Below are 17,764 nucleotides of genomic sequence, written 5' to 3' on the forward strand. Positions count from 1 at the left end.
GCCCTGTGAAAATAGTGGCTTCGTATTATCGCCCCGGACCAAACTTGCGCGGACCGAGAATGCTCAACCCAGGAATGTACAGCCCAATAATCCGCGTCCATCATGGACGCCAATTATTGGGCTGTACATTCTTGGGTTGAGCATTATTTGGTTGTGTATTAGTGGCTCCCTTGGTCTGCTACTCTGTTAAAATAATTTTAGTCCTAAATGAAACTAGTTTCTTATTTGTTTTGTAATGTCCCATGTTTCTAAATAATATACACCAGCAATGGAAGACAACGAGGGAAAAGAATTTGCGGCGCTCGGTGTGAAGAAATGGCTAATAAAACAACTATTCAGTCTTGGTAGGTTCTTTCGATTTGTTTTCGTAATTAATTATAATTTAGCCGTTGTAATTTATCGCAAAATAGTTCCAGCTGCCTTTACGAACTGTGTAAACTAGTTTTTTGTTTTCTTTTCAGGCATTAAGACACCAACTCCAATCCAAAAAGGTTGTATTAAAGAGATATTGGAAGGCAATGACTGCATAGGTGCAGCAAAGACGGGCTCGGGTAAAACGTTCGCGTTCGCTCTACCGATCCTACAGAACTTGGCAGAGGACCCTTATGGGATTTTTGCCCTAGTTTTGACACCTACACATGAGCTGGCATACCAGGTAGAGTCTACCTGGTAGACTATTAGTGAATTATTAAAACTTGTTAAACAATTGTAAACATTTATTGGCTTAGCAGTGAAAAAGTCTGACAGTGACAGTGCCACTATAAGGGCCGGTTGCACCAAACCGTCTGTTACCCTTAAAGCATTCGCTTAATTTTATTGCATGGAAATTTTCATACTTTACTTTTGTTGTTTGACGTTAATCGGTTTGTTAAATGGGGTTGGTGCAACTTGGCCTAAATATCATATTTTGTATGAATGCCACTTGCACATAACATGTTAACACAAAAACAATAAAGCAACATAAAAAATATTATATTGTACAAGGCAACAAGAAACAGGCAAAGATAGAACCCAATATATATGGTGGAAGTTCCAGACTTGATGCACAGTTAGATTAGACATGTAATATGGCAATTAGCCACTTTCAGTGTTTAACGGTTTACCATAACATAGACGCATATTGCTTGTCTCAGCGATAACTTCATATGTATAAAATAGGTAAGCTACCGAATAAAGACGTTCTTTGGCATACCTACGCAGCCTATGCTCGTGTAGTTATTATGCTATCCTTCCATCTATAACTCTATCACCCCAAAACCCTACTAATATTGTAGACAGAGTAGAGACATTTTGAGAAACAAATACTAAATTTAATAACCACAGATAGCAGACCAATTCACCATCCTCGGGAAGCCTCTCTCCCTCCGAGTATGCATAGTAACTGGCGGCTCAGACCAACTGGAAGAGTCCCTGAAACTGGCCAAGAGACCCCACATAGTGGTAGCCATGCCGGGCCGCCTGGCCGACCATATTACTGGCTGCGACACATTCTCTTTGAAGAAGATCAAGTACTTGGTATTGGATGAAGCTGACAGGTAAGTTTAAATTTGATCCAACTTAGATTTAGATGTTTAGTTAGCCATTTTAGTTGCTATTAACAGTTTCATTAAACATTTTGTTTTTTTTTTTTGCTACCTGGACCATTTTAGGAAATTCTTTTTTGGTTTCATGCATAGTTATTAAAAGCACATCTATTTTAACTTAGGTTATTTATTAGCAATCTTTTTTACCTATGTGTACTTAGCAACTATAGTGTGTTTTTTCACTGCTCATTTTGCATGTGTATGCATGTGCAAAACAAAACATACACCTACAATTTTTTTTATAAATAAATACGATTTTGTTATTTTCAGGTTATTCAGTGAATCATTCACAGATGACTTGGAGACAATATTCAGTGTGTTGTCCGCAAACAGACAGAACTTACTCTTCTCGGCCACTCTTTCTGATGAAGTTAGGGACTCTAAAATACTTCCATTGAACAATGAAGTAAGTATAGAATTCATAATCAAAACACTGAAATATTTACGACTGGTCTGGCCTAGTGGGTAGTGACCCTGCCTGTGAAGCCGCGGTCCTGGGTTCGAATCCCAGTAAGGGCATTTATTTGTGTGATGAGCACAGATATTTGTTCCTGAGTCTTGGGTGTTTTCTATGTATTTATGTATTTGTATATTATATATATTGTTGTCTGAGTACCCACAACACAAGCCTTCTTGAGCTTACTATGGGACTTAGTCAATCTGTGTAAGAATGTCCTATAATATTTATTTATTTATTTACAATTTAATTATAGGGCATTTACACATGAATAATTAATGATTATGATAATGAAGGATCAATTGATTTAAACTTTAAAGATAACCTGGTGTCAATTGTGAGTTGAATAAAATATTGTAAAAAGTGTATCTTCATATATAGCAAGCAAGCTTCATAGGCAAGGTACCGCCTTACTTTTACTTCTCAGTTTTTCTATGGCGTATTTTTTTCCAGAAACTCGTAACATGGAAGGAAACAGATTCTCAGCTGACCGTGTCCACACTGGACCAGCGATACGCGGTGTGCCCCGCGTACGCTCGCGACGTGTATCTCGTGCAGGCTCTCAGGAAGTATCGCGAGACCAAGCCGAGTGCACACGTGCTGGTTTTCACGGATACCAAAAAGTAAGCGTAGGTATATGGTTGCCGGAATCATGCAAAGAATTATTTATAAAACTCAAAATTTTGACTCTACCATGTTTGTATGTGTATGATATTTCAATGTATGTCAAATTAATTATAAATTTTCTAGAACCGCTTTTGTATCAAAAAGTATATTTGGTATGGCACCACGAATATTTAATAAATTGCCAATTAATATTTTAAGACTAGAAAACATTAATGAATTTAAAATTGCATTATATAATTTTTTGACATCCAAAGCCTACTACACCATTCAGGAATATCTTAATGACATATATTCATAGTTATAAGAACTAGTTAGTAAGTACTTAGATATTAATTAATTTCATTTAAATATGATGCATGCGACACACATGATATCACACAATATTTGCATGTCTCTATGACCAAACATGTAGCTCTATTGTATTAGTATTTAAGACCTGTATATACCATGTTTAAGCAAATACAAAAAAAAAAAAAAAAAATTCTCAAGTTGCGATCACTCAAATCGTGCATCATGCGATATTCAATCTTCTTTTTTAGGGTTCCGTACCCAAGGGGTAAAAACGGGACCCTATTACTAAGACTCCGCTGTCCGTCTGTCCGTCCGTCCGTCCGTCTGTCACCAGGCTGTATCTCACGAACCGTGATAGCTAGACAGTTGAAATTTTCACAGATGATGTATTTCTGTTGCCGCTATAACAACAAATACTAAAAACAGAATAAAATAAAGATTTAAGTGGGGCTCCCATACAACAAACGTGATTTTTGACCGAAGTTAAGCAACGTCGGGCGGGGTCAGTACTTGGATGGGTGACCGTATTTTTGCTTGTTTTGCTCTATGTTTTGTTGATGGTGCGGAACCCTCCGTGCGCGAGTCCGACTCGCACTTGGCCGGTTTTTTTAAATTTTATTTTCTCATTACTAGCCTGAGTCCGGGCCTGTTTCTCAAAAGCTTGTAACTTGTAATATGTATAAGTGGAAGTCTCTTTCTAGTCTCTTTCGTTCTTTTGAAAAACGGGCCCCAGATAGTAAGTACTAAGTACTCGATCGCAGTCCATCTCGCGCGCACTGATGGATTGGACTGGCGTAAATATCAAAATGCAAACTCATGGTAGCCGTGCTGATCAATACCAACCCCACCAATATGAGGAACTCTGTCCGTCTGTTACTTCCATTCTATTCCACTTCCACTTTTCCTTTATATCAAGAACACTTAGGAACAAAGATTATTCACCCAGTTTTTTTGAAGTGAAAACTTCTTTAGCGGCGCTGTGCACTTTTTGAGGTGGGGAAAAAATGTTAAACTCGCGACAGATCACGTGACCATCTTATGGACCGTGACGGTCACGTGACCTGATCGAAAAACTTACAATGTCATTGAGTTTTTCTTTATTGATTTAAATGCCATCTAGTGAGTTTCCATCTAACTGGTATTAATATAACTCGAGTACTAACAGTGATGTGCTTAGGGGTTTCAAGTAATGCGACTAAATAACGCTAGATAGCGTTAACCTCAATTATACAGGGTGCCCGGTAATTAGTGGATAACCTTCTAACCACCGACAGAGCACCTTATGGCTAGCTCCAATTAAAAAAGACAGAAAAGTTCGATTATCTCGAAAACCACGAAACTTTTACTAGACCTATAAGTGCATTTTCTGGACCAGCCTAAGGTGCTCTGTCGGTGGTTAGAAGGTTATCCACTAATTACGGGCCACTAATTATATAGTGCTGCAGACAAATAGTGATTGAGTTTTCACTTCTGCCAGCACTCCCGGAGTGCAACCCGTTGTTTTTTTTTTTCAACAGAGAATGCCAAGTCCTCTCAATGATGTTAAACGCCATCGGCATGGACAACGTGTGTCTCCATGGCTTCATGCGGCAGAAGGAACGCGTGTCTGCGCTCGCGCAGTTCCGCAGCAACCTGAAGTGTACGCTCGTGGCCACTAATGTCGCCGCTAGGGGGCTTGACATACCCACCGTGGACCTGGTCGTTAACCATAAGCTGCCGACGGAGCCTAGGGAGTATATACACAGGTGAGACTTATAGAAGTAGGTAGAGTTTCCCCTAATTACTAACGATTTTTAAAGTTTTTTTTTTTTAGCATGAATATAATGAAAAAAAAAAGTAAATTTTTTGATTGAAATCGCTTATTTTATTCATTAAATTTTTATTTAATATTTAAATTCTAACACTTTTATTATGCAAAACTGTCCACAGTTAGCTTGCTCTGGAGCAAAATCTAGGGAAAATAATTGTATGGAATTGTAATTTCTTCTCTAAGGCACAACACACCTGGCCTCTATTTCACGGTGACATAGGTACGAGTATCTACATAATTAGAATAAAATGAAATCACAATGAAACAGACTTTAGTAAGTAATTTATTCAGTGGTTTAACACTAATACTATACGAGATTTATAACACAGTATAACGCAAATAACTCACTACCCAAACAAAAAAAAAAGACGCGGCAATAAATATCTATTGTTTATTTTTAAGCTTAGTTTATAATTTTAGTTTTTAATTTTTTTTAAGGCTTTTTATTGTATACTACTTGTATTAAAAACTGTCATAAAAATACTGTCGTAAAATATATGTCATATATTAAAAACTTGTATTCAATTATAAAACAATAACTAAAAATATAGCAAAATAAGATTGTCTAAAAACAAAAACTATACAAACGCTAGTTTAGAATAAGTAATCAGTAGTAATGAAAGTCCATAGTAGCTCTCAAAGTCATGCAGTCCACCTCATCGATCTTCAAAGTATTTATCGTGACGTTGATATCTTCTTCCAATTGGATTTGTGTCTGCAGCAAATAGCGTAGAGAGGCCGTGGCTTCCTGCAGCATCTGCTGAAGCTGGTCCACGCTATGCCTGAGGCTCTCACACTCATAGAACAGGGACTGCCCTGGAGAATCTTTAACCAACTCGGCTCCTACTCTCTGAGACCTTCTGCCAAGTCTCTCGTGCGCCAAACCTATGTACCCCTCCTTTTCAGCTAGAGCCTTTTGTAACTCTACAATATTATTCTGCATGTCAGAAATCTTCTTAGCAGTCTCATGATGCATCTCCTCCAGCCTGTCTTTTGTAATATGGGTCTCTCTAATACGCTCATTGAATTCGTGGTTGCATCTTTTATAGGCTGTCCATAAATCATCGATAACTTGTTTGAGCAAAGTATCGATGAATACGCGTATCGGGCGAGCGGAAGACACTTCTCGTGCTGCCTGTTGTATGTTCTTTGCGGAGTACGCATTGTACTCTTCAGCTGAAATATCAGCAGGGTCTAGATTCGCATAGCCTTCGTAAATGGACAGGCATGTATTAGTCGGTTTTAACGTGAGTGACCCTTTATCGGAATCGATGGCAGCTTGCTTGTACTGCAAATCGCGATCTAGTAGGTACCGAACGGCACGTAGTCGCCGCATCTGTTCGTTCAACTGCTCTAAAGCTCGTTTCAAAAGAGTCTGGCCCCCGAGGACAGTTGTTATTTCATTTTGCAGCGCATCTTCAACATTATCGATAGCCAAATCGATTCCTAGCCGGCCCTCTCTCAACATGAGGCATTTTCTACAGATCGTAAGAGCATTCCTTTCCAGTGAAGCTAAGCAGTCTTGCAGCCGGGTCTTATACATACTTAAAGCTTCTAGCTCACTGCAAATCTCTTTCCTTTGTACCTTCAACTCTCCTTTGTTAAACTCAACATCACCAATTCGTTCGTCTATGCGCCGGTCTGTTGTTTCTTTTAACAGTTGGGCGGTTTCTTTTGTTTGGTCGCGGACTCTCTCGCATTCTTTAAGGACCCTGTCGGCGAGCTGGGCCTGGTCTGCGGCGTTTCTGTGTTTTGCGTTGTTGTTGAGTTTCCACTCTGCGAGAGTGAAGTTGGCGGACCTGGGGGGTACGCAGACGGTCGCCTGCTCCGCTAGCCGCGTCGTGGCCACCGGGACACCAATCGCGTGGTGCACGCCAAATTGTGTGTCGGTCATTTTGCTAAATAATTGTCTAAAAAATGTTGTAAAGAGATAGCAAAAAATTAAAAAATCATAAAAAAGCTATAACACGTGATGTCTAAATTTGACAAAAAACAATTTCGTTGTCAAACCTGTGACAGTAAAGAAGTTACTTGAAAAGTGTTTAAAAATATTACTGGCTGTGTACGTGTACGTACCAAAGAGTATTATAACGAAGGGCTTTTTTATATTATAACGAAGAGCCATTTCATTGCTCGATAGATAAGTATAATTGGCCGAACGAGCGTGAAGCCCGACCGAAGCGTCTCCGTTACAACACTTTCAACTTGAGCAAAAATGTTTTCTTATTTCCGAAAGAAAGAGATCTTTTTCTCGCTCTTACTTATGGGTGCGACGCAACTAGGTCGCGGTGCGGTGCGATAGTGTGTAACGGGCCTTACAACCACTTGGCAACAGCTTGGCAAGGAAGCAGAGGCAGCCCCGCCCCTTTTAGTTCAAGCCATAGAGAAAAAAATACATAGATTGCTCACTCCACACATCAGTTTTAGTACCAAAAAGACTATTAGCATCTAGCATCGAGTAGCGCAACTATCAGTACTGCTACTTGACAATAGATGTAGCACCGGCCGGAAAGTCTTATGCTGTTGAGATAAGACTTTCCGGTCGGTGCTACATCTATTGTCAAGTAGCAGTACTGATAGTTCCGGTACTCGATGCTAGATGTAGACACTGAAATTAATAGTCTAACTGATGTATGGAGTGAGCACTCTTGTCTTACTATTTTTCTCTATGTTCAAGCATGCTACTTAAACGCCGGCACAGAATAACTAATAGTACTACCGTACAGAAAATTCACTCCTTCACAACAGTCAGATTTAGGTATAAAATTATACCTATATCGCCGCCTGCAAGCAAAATTGAAACTTATAACCGCGCACGAACCGTGAATCTCCTTTGCGCGCCGCAGTTTATGACCGAGCTGTGAGTGTCGGCACGGGGTTATCACTTGACAAGTTTTTATACCTATACCCACTGATTTATTATTTTTAAGATAAATATGTAGGAATTACAAACATTGATTATGTAAACATACATTTTTTATCCGGAGATAGTATGTCTGATTCTCACGGAAGTAAGTTTCGAAGCCATTGTGTATTTTCAATTTTGCGCGAGCGCCGCGTGACACGACTATCGTGCACGCCGAGCGGCAGCCCACTGGCATACGCCTGTCCGATGGGCGCGCCGGCCAAATGTACCTAAACTGCGGAGTGACACCCCCCTGACGCTGGTGATTTTCAAATAGTATATTTGTCCAGGGTGGGCAGAACGGCGCGGGCGGGGCGCACTGGGATGGCGATCTCGCTGCTCACGCCGTACGACATCCTGAGACTGGGTGAGGTCGAGGCACACATCAACACCAAACTTACCGAGTTCAAGATTGATGGTAACACATCTACTGTTATAGATTTAGATATTTATTCTCATAATATTCTTTATTCTTTATTCTTTATTTCATTGTAGCCATGTTCATAAAACAGTAAGGTGTTACAAGTATAAAGCGGTAGGTACATGACACCCTGTAAGGGCACACAATATGATTATCCTTAAACTAAAAACATATATGTACATTAACTTAACTTATTTTATTTTAGGTATATTGCGCATGTATCCCGTACCATAACAGTGCGAGTTAAATTTATTTATTTATTATTATATTAAGTCAATAACAGCATAGGAATTATAATAAGTTTATAATTTCGCAATACAAATTATAGGCTTAAATAAAATAAAAATTATATGAAATTACATTATTAATTATGCTAATCTAATTACATGAATTTATATTATGATCGTCATTAATATTAACATGATATTATTTATTCGATACAAATTAAAAATGTCTTAGAAATAATCAATAATCTGTCAACAATTTTATCAATTCATGTCAAAACAAAATACGGGAATAACTAAGTACGAGTATCTCTTAATGATCGTCATGTTCTAAATACAATAAATATATTGGCGTTATTCATAAACGGCTGCTAATTTAATCAGTTGATGATCGTTTGTCATCTGTCGTTATGCCATAGAGAGGGACAAACGACGACCATCAACTGATTAACTTAGCAGACGTTTATGAATAACGCCGGTCTATACCGTTTGACTGAGGTTGGTAAGAAGTTTTTATAGTCGGCTAAAGGAAAGAGAATTCAAATAGAGGCGTATTGTCAAAGTAAAATTTGTAATCACAGTAAATGTAGAGTATGTACTGCTATCTTTCGACTTTGATCCTTAATGTTTCACTGATTTGATGTTGAAAAAGTGTCGCCATCTACTCGAGAATAGGCCAAAGGTGTGGCGCCATCTCTCGAAAAGATGAAGCAAATTTGTAGTATCTTAGTAAGTATAAATATAATATTCAATTCAAAATTGATGGTAAGCAATTATACACTTAACAACTGAGGAACTTTACACTGAGATAATAAAAATATTATTGTCTACAGATGACGAAGCAGTGAAAGTGTTCACAACAGTGAGCGTCACTCGGCGGGAGCAAGAGGCACAACTCGACAATGAGGAGTTTGAGGAGCGGAAGAGGAGCTACAGGGTTAAGAGGTGGATCCAAGCCGGGGTGGACCCTGATGCCATGGAAGCCGGGTGAGTAGTTCTATTGTCTACATCAGTGAGCGTCACTCGGCGGGAGCAAGAGGCACAACTCGACAATGAGGAGTTTGAGGAGCGGAAGAGGAGCTACAGGGTGAAGAGGTGGATCCAAGCTGGCGTGGACCCTGATGCCATGGAAGCCGGGTGAGTAGTTCTATTGTCTACAAGTGAGCGTCACTCGGCGGGAGCAAGCGGCACAACTCGACAATGAGGAGTTTGAGGAGCGGAAGAGGAGCTACAGGGTGAAGAGGTGGATCCAAGCTGGGGTGGACCCTGATGCCATGGAAGCCGGGTGAGTAGTTCTATTGTCTACAAGTGAGCGTCACTCCGCGGGAGCAAGAGGCACAACTCGACAATGAGGAGTTTGAGGAGCGGAAGAGGAGCTACAGGGTGAAGAGGTGGATCCAAGCTGGCGTGGACCCTGATGCCATGGAAGCCGGGTGAGTAGTTCTATTGTCTACAACAGTGAGCGTCACTCGGCGGGAGCAAGAGGCACAACTCGACAATGAGGAGTTTGAGGAGCGGAAGAGGAGCTACAGGGTGAAGAGGTGGATCCAAGCTGGCGTGGACCCTGACGCCATGGTAGCCGGGTGAGTAGTTCTATTGTCTACAACAGTGAACGTCACTCCGCGGGAGCAAGAGGCACAACTCGACAATGAGGAGTTTGAGGAGCGGAACAGGAGCTACAGGGTGAAGAGGTGGATCCAAGCTGGCGTGGACCCTGATGCCATGGAAGCCGGGTGAGTAGTTCTATTGTCTACAACAGTGAGCGTCACTCCGCGGGAGCAAGAGGCACAACTCGACAATGAGGAGTTTGAGGAGCGGAACAGGAGCTACAGGGTGAAGAGGTGGATCCAAGCTGGCGTGGACCCTGATGCCATGGAAGCCGGGTGAGTAGTTCTATTGTCTACAAGTGAGCGTCACTCGGCGGGAGCAAGCGGCACAACTCGACAATGAGGAGTTTGAGGAGCGGAAGAGGAACTACAGGGTGAAGAGGTGGATCCAAGCTGGCGTGGACCCTGATGCCATGGAAGCCGGGTGAGTAGTTCTATTGTCTACAAGTGAGCGTCACTCGGCGGGAGCAAGAGGCAGAACTCGACAATGAGGAGTTTGAGGAGCGGAAGAGGAACTACAGGGTGAAGAGGTGGATCCAAGCTGGCGTGGACCCTGATGCCATGGAAGCCGGGTGAGTAGTTCTATTGTCTACAACAGTGAGCGTCACTCGGCGGGAGCAAGAGGCACAACTCGACAATGAGGAGTTTGAGGAGCGGAAGAGGAGCTACAGGGTGAAGAGGTGGATCCAAGCCGGCGTGGACCCTGATGCCATGGAAGCCGGGTGAGTAGTTCTATTGTCTACAAGTGAGCGTCACTCGGCGGGAGCAAGAGGCACAACTCGACAATGAGGAGTTTGAGGAGCGGAAGAGGAGCTACAGGGTGAAGAGGTGGATCCAAGCTGGCGTGGACCCTGACGCCATGGAAGCCGGGTGAGTAGTTCTATTGTCTACAACAGTGAGCGTCACTCGGCGGGAGCAAAAGGCACAACTCGACAATGAGGAGTTTGAGGAGTAGAAGAGGAGCTACAGGGTGAAGAGGTGGATCCAAGCCGGCGTGGACCCTGATGCCATGGAAGCCGGGTGAGTAGTTCTATTGTCTACATCAGTGAGCGTCACTCCGCGGGAGCAAGAGGCACAACTCGACAATGAGGAGTTTGAGGAGCGGAAGAGGAGCTACAGGGTGAAGAGGTGGATCCAAGCTGGCGTGGACCCTGATGCCATGGAAGCCGGGTGAGTAGTTCTATTGTCTACAACAGTGAGCGTCACTCGGCGGGAGCAAGAGGCACAACTCGACAATGAGGAGTTTGAGGAGCGGAAGAGGAGCTACAGGGTGAAGAGGTGGATCCAAGCTGGCGTAGACCCTGATGCCATGGAAGCCGGGTGAGTAGTTCTATTGTCTACAACAGTGTGCGTCACTCGGCGGGAACAAGCGGCACAACTCGACAATGAGGAGTTTGAGGAGCGGAAGAGGAGCTACAGGGTGAAGAGGTGGATCCAAGCTGGCGTAGACCCTGATGCCATGGAAGCCGGGTGAGTAGTTCTATTGTCTACAACAGTGTGCGTCACTCGGCGGGAGCAAGAGGCACAACTCGACAATGAGGAGTTTGAGGAGCGGAAGAGGAGCTACAGGGTGAAGAGGTGGATCCAAGCTGGCGTGGACCCTGACGCCATGGAAGCCGGATCAGTACTTCTAAGCCTTGGTATATGATACTAAATGCTAAAATGATAGTTTGACTAACCCAATCTGGTATAAACTTGATATAATTCGCTTAATTTATTTGCAAAGTTTATCCCCACTTCTTAGATACATGGCACATCAAGAATAAGCGGGCATCTCGCTCGTTTCTTCACATATAGTGCAGAATGTGGAATGACTTGCCTCCTGAAGTATTTCCTTTGCACTACGACATGGGATTCTTCAAGAAGCGGGTATTTAGGGTTCTCAAGGGTCGGCAACGCTTAAGTGGCTCCTGTGATGTTGCTTATGTCCATGGGCGACGATGACCGCTTCCCATCAGGCGGCTCGTCTGCTCGTTTGCTGACTATCCAATAAAAAAATTCTATTTTGCCCTAAAATAATGCATGATTTTATCCACAGATTAGAAGAAATGCGTCGCAAGCGCATCAAGGCCGCCAAAAAGGCCAAACTGGCTAAACTCAAGCAGCTACAATCGCAAATGAAGAACGAGACAGAAGATCGGCTGCAGCCTGAAGACATAGACGCCAGCATCAAACAGGGGCTCAAGAAAGTCAACAAGAGCTTGATGAAGAAGGACGACAGGTTATTATTAAAAACTTATAGAAACACGCAAAAAATATTATTATAACAAGTAACCGTCAAAAGAACGTAAGTGTAAAACTTTGATCCCTCCTACCTTTTCTCTGCAGCTGACTGTACGCCGACATATATCGTACTCGTTAATATGTAATTTTGCTCCCTTCTGACACATTCTACTATTTTAAGTACGTACACACCATACATGTACAGTCGCCATCAGATATATCGGAGCGGCCAAGGTGTTCACAACACGCTCTCTAGAGTGGGAATGCATTTACGCACGGTGTGTGGGACTCGCCGCTCCTTGTCCCTCTCTTGGCGAGAGGGGGGGAGAAATTGGCCCTACCCACTAAACCCACTCCGGCGTTTCATCCTCTTTGCCGTTCGTGAGGGCACACTGGGATCGATATCATACCACCACGGCGCCCTCCGGCAGCCCCGGCTTATCGCCAGGGCACCCTCACAATGCAGGGGGGGGGGATCAGAAACGCTTGATCCCCACCCCTACGACGTGTGTGGGGCCGTGCAATGCAGGTTCGGTACCCGCCGGCCCCACTAGGGCTCGAGGCGAGCATATGCCCTTCGCCTTCGACCCTGCCGCCTGCGTCGAAGAGGAAGCGCGTCAGCAGCCGCTTCTCGCTCCCTTTCCGCCTCCTCCTTCTGCGACATAACCTCTTCGCAGAAGGAGGCCACCGCTTCCCATTTCCTCTCGCTACCCAGCATCGCCGCTATTATGCTGTGTAGCGAGAGGTCCGCCACCCCCGTCGCTGCCCTGAGGGAAGCTCTTTCCACGGCCCAGCGATTACACTCCTCCAGAGTGTGCTGAGCCGTGTCATCCGCCGCGCCACATTCGTGGCACTGAGGCCCCGGCTCCCTCTGTATTTTGTGCAGGTAGTGTCCAAAACAGCCGTGTCCGGACACCACCTGCGTCACCCTATATGCCAGGGCCCCCTTGCCCCGATCCACCCACTCGTCCATTATCGGGAGAATAGCCCCTATGGTTCGGGTTCCATAGTGGCTATCCTCCAAGGCCTCCCTCCATCTCTCTCGCAGGCGCTCCGCGGCTCCCCGCATCACCCTCTCGGCCTCCTCCGCGTCTGGGAGCTCCCCACGCCCCCTGGCTTCCGCCCTCAGCCGGTACCTGTCCGCCAGCACCCCTGCGTCCAGCTCCCAAGGCGGGGTGCCGGCAAGGAGGCATGCTGCTGCGTGAGAGGTGGTGCGGTAGGCCCTCACCATCCTCTGGGCCAGCACCCTCTGTGGCCGACGGAGCAATGCCCTCGCGCGTCCCGTCAGTCGTCCAGCCCAAATTGGCGCTCCGTAGAGCGCCATGCTCCGGACGCTCTCTAACGCCCTGACAATAGGCGAGTTCAGATATTTGTGAGCGCCTTAGCCGCTCCGATATATCTGATGGCTACTGTACCCGTTGGCCTTTGCTTCTATTCCAGACGATTTATGGTGTACTATTTATTACAGGTTCAAGGATGTGATAGGGAAGGTTAGCAAGATCAAGAGAAAAGCAGAGAAAGTCAGTACCCAGAACTCCCAGAAGGAACCCGGGAAGAAAAAGAAGAAAGTTAATAAATAAATTCGTCGGTGTAATATTGAGTTTCATTTAAAAACCTTATAATAATCAGAGTTTATTAATATAGTGCGTCAAGCAAATCTTGTCAGTAGCAATGTACTGCAAATTAAAGTAGGGTAACACCATGTAACACTCAAAGAGCAGAATTGCGCTAAGAAAAGCAGCAATGTACATCGAACCAAAACGTGTTTATTTTTCCGCCCTTCATACGTCAGTTCGAGTGAATTATCATAACCTCAAATTTTAGTAATGTTTACCGTCAACGAGCATGATTGTACATTGTAGGCACCTTAGCTTTGCTTGAGGTCATGCATAATCTTGTTATTTAATGGTGACAGCAGAAATTTCTCTTGAAATAGAAACGATTCAGAATGTAAACAATAAGATGATGGCTGTCATTCACCATCCACATTCCACAGATAACACACAGATGACACGCGATTTTGGAATTATTCGAACACAGTGTTGCTAACCCGCGATTTTTCAAATTTGCCGCCTTTTACTACTGACAAGATTTGGTTGATCCAGTATAGTTGATGAGATGTAGTCTAAGAAAGATCATGCCCCGTAGTTTGACAGCTGAAATAAATGGCGCTGTACTGGTGCTAAGCCATATTTGTCACTGGATCGACTTATGGAATCGTACAGCGGCTGTCAAATTTTCAACGAGAGGTTTTCCTCATAACAAGGTAACTGGTAAATAAAAGTCCGATAAATAAGTAGATTAATAATTTATTTATACATTGTAAAATTACAAATAAATACAACAATAATATACATTTAAGCATTGCATCGACGGCAAATAATTTGGCACTTTAGCTGACAAGCCTTGGTTATGGGTATTTTTATTTTAATACATGAAAAGAATAACGTAACATATCAATCGCTAAAGAATCAACATGTAGGGTATCTATAATTAAAACGTGATTTTTCTGAAAATTTTCAGAGCAAACAAAGTCAGTTTCCATTTTGAAAAGTTCACTGCAAGATGTTTTTATAAAGTTTAATTAAAAGTCAGGCGCTACTTGACAAAACTTACTAAAATATAGCTTACAGTGTCTGATACACATTACCATATTCTATATCAGGGATGTTGCGGATGCAGATTTTTTGACATCCGCGGATGCGGATGCGGATGCGGATTTTTAAAGGCTCACATCCGCGGATGCGGATGTCAAGATTAGGTACTTAGAAAACGTCAAATATTACATTTTTAGTATTTTTTTATTAAAAAAAACCAAACGTTTAGTATTTGAGCAAGAATATAGGTGCGTTATATTTAATAAACAGTAACTTCGCCGACTTTTCTGGATCTAGACGATTTCGTTATAGGTAATGACGAAATTACCTACCACTTACGCCGCCGCTAAGACGTTCCTGTACCGACTTGTTCGACATCCGCATCCGCATAAGCTCCGCATCGATTTTATGCGGATGCGGATGTTGAAAATAATGCGGATGTTCCGCGGTTGCGGATGCGGATGCGGATGTTCGCAACATCCCTGTTCTATATATGTCTTCCGTTAGCCATCTAAATTTATGTGCCATGCCTACAACAATAATTATAAAATTATTAATTATCACTTTTCTATTTGTCGTCTATTTACTAACGTGTACGTAACGTGTCAACTACAATTCTAGTGAAACCTCTGAAGTGGTTCCGCATCCAATGACATTATATGTACTAAGACTAACCCTTATTCATAAAACTTTACGGGCCTCATATTTAGTTAAATTATGTTTTATCCCTTTCTTACAAACACATAAGTCAAAATGACAGATAAATACAAACGATTCATAGCTTATAGAAGAAATATACTAAGTACAGTCAGCAGCAGAAGTTGCTAAGCGGGCGAGGTGTTCAAAATGATCTTGACGCGACGTTATTGTTAAGAGAATAAGAGCGCGTCAAGGTAATTGTGAACACCTCGCCCGCTTAGCAACTTCTGCTGCTGACTGTATGTAGAATTTGGTGTTATGTTATTGCCAATAAAATAAATTGAGCAAAATGCTTTGTCGATGCTCGAAATTAATCTAATAAATAGTTTAAAAAATGTTAATTAAAATTTTACCTAGAGGTATCAATTAGGCAATATATCAACAATTTTCTCGTCTATCACATTGTCATTATGTATTATTTATTTTATTTATAATAGAGTATTAAAGATGTGGAATGTGAAATATCCTTGCCTTGGGATTATTTAAAAACATAAATGTCATAAACGAGAAAATAATCGTTTAAACAATGTGTTCTTTGTAAATTTTTTGTAATATTTAAAAATTAGTTTAAAATGTTGATTTAAATAGATTGATTTCTGTTTTAATGTACATACATTTATAGTGCAGAATGAAGTTATTCTTTATATAATAATAATAAGGCCGATTTATTTCTATAAAAACATTAAAAAGCGCCTTTCTATTAGAACTACATATTTGCATAAACGTCGTACTTTGTTTTAGACTCAAAATGTTTAACTTCTTGGGGCTTTTCCTCATAGACAAAATAATACTAAGATGAGTAATGAAAAACTTTATAGCCTCAAACTTGACAGCTGAGGAAGATGGCGTTGCAATAATAGTGCAGTAACTATGTTATCAAACACAAACGTTTGACAATCCAGTTATCACAAAACCGTACAGCGCTAGAGTTAAACCAAGAAAAGTCTGCAGCGATTTTGATAGCCCACGCAGTGCAAGTAGGGTTGCCAGATCGAAAGGCACTATTATCGGGAAAAAATAACAATTTTTCGGGATTTTGAGACTTAACTCGGGAAAAATTTTTTTATTCAAATTAAAGTAATTGTATATAAAACACCGATATTTTACATTATTGGCACTACGTCAGTTGCTCTGCCCATAGACGTTTATTATAACGCTGACGCGGTCGACGCAGGTCGCTCGCTCGCTCGACGACAATTTGGAACTAGAAATTATTGTTTTATAACGTGCAGTTGTTTTTCGGGACAATTTCCACTTTGTCGGGAATCGAGAACACATGCTAAAAATCGGGAGAATCCCGCCAAATCCCGACCATCTGGCAACCCTAAGTGCAAGTGTTATTTACACGTCATAAATTTATAGAAGTTTGACGTTTAAAATGACACTTGCACTGCGTGGGCTATCAAAATCGCTGCAGACTTTTCTCGGTCTGACTATCTGTCTGTACGGCTAAACTACTATTTGACGAGTCAGTATTCTTTTGTCTATGCTATTATAAATTTCCCCTGTATTATTATTAACGATTTTATAATGAGTTTATACAGCTTATTTAAATCTAAATTCTTGATCTGATTAAGATATTTAATGCTCTCAAAGCCGCATATAAATGATAAACTTTTGTTTATCCACATATTGACAAGATATACTTGCTCAATCAACTATTTTTTGTTGTTATTCTGTCCCATGCAGTGATCGGGGATTTCTATGCCACACCGCGGGATATCAAGTCGAAATGGTAATATGGATACGCCACTTGGCCCGCGATAGGAACAAAACTGTTCGAAAAGTAAACGCTATTTCGGTGTTGGTAATTCGTTTATAAAATAAAGGACTGTAAAAAAACAGTGTTGGTTATGATTTAAAGAAAAAATATTATTCAAAAAATTATTAAGTTATACAAAAATGTTCTTATAAGTGCATATAATAATTTAAGTAACACATTTAAAAAAACCGTACATATTACGTACGTATTTCTATTTTAACAATTATGTCGGGATGTTGTTTGTCGCACACGAATCCCGGAATCCCGCGGCATATCCATACTAGCATAATGATTGAGGTCATTCACCCCAAGTGGCATAGAAATCCCCGATCACTATCAGCGAGGAGACAATAGTAGCATAGATTGTTAGGCCGGATTTACACTTGTAAGTTTTACTTACGTAAGTAGGGACACAGCTATACCACAGAATGAGAGATGAATATCGTTATCTCATTCTAACAAATAGCTTTGTCCCTACTTACGTAAGTAAAACTTACACGTGTAAAGGCGGCCTTAGAAGAACTGCTGTACCATGTTCTAGTAACATGCTCAGTAGAT

At 41.9% G+C, this 17,764-nt stretch overlaps 2 protein-coding genes across 2 annotated transcripts; one reads left to right on the forward strand and one right to left on the reverse strand.

The window, feature by feature from the left end:
- The first annotated feature begins 209 nt into the window (after window positions 1–209).
- Window positions 210–13,742, forward strand: LOC134654651 (probable ATP-dependent RNA helicase Dbp45A). The gene is made up of 10 exons (XM_063510120.1): window positions 210–344; window positions 462–655; window positions 1,324–1,535; window positions 1,854–1,989; window positions 2,494–2,663; window positions 4,476–4,703; window positions 7,964–8,091; window positions 9,152–9,305; window positions 11,964–12,146; window positions 13,617–13,742. Exons 1-10 carry the CDS (start codon window positions 269–271, stop codon window positions 13,726–13,728), a joined length of 1,593 nt encoding a protein of 530 aa, XP_063366190.1. The 5' UTR covers window positions 210–268; the 3' UTR covers window positions 13,729–13,742.
- Window positions 5,376–6,702, reverse strand: LOC134654650 (tektin-3-like). Its single transcript, XM_063510119.1, has one exon. It carries the CDS (start codon window positions 6,660–6,662, stop codon window positions 5,376–5,378), a length of 1,287 nt encoding a protein of 428 aa, XP_063366189.1. The 5' UTR covers window positions 6,663–6,702.
- Window positions 13,743–17,764: the final 4,022 nt, after the last annotated feature.

The sequence above is a fragment of the Cydia amplana genome, chromosome 15, assembly GCF_948474715.1.
Source record: "Cydia amplana chromosome 15, ilCydAmpl1.1, whole genome shotgun sequence".
In the NCBI taxonomy this organism is placed as follows: domain Eukaryota; kingdom Metazoa; phylum Arthropoda; class Insecta; order Lepidoptera; family Tortricidae; genus Cydia; species Cydia amplana.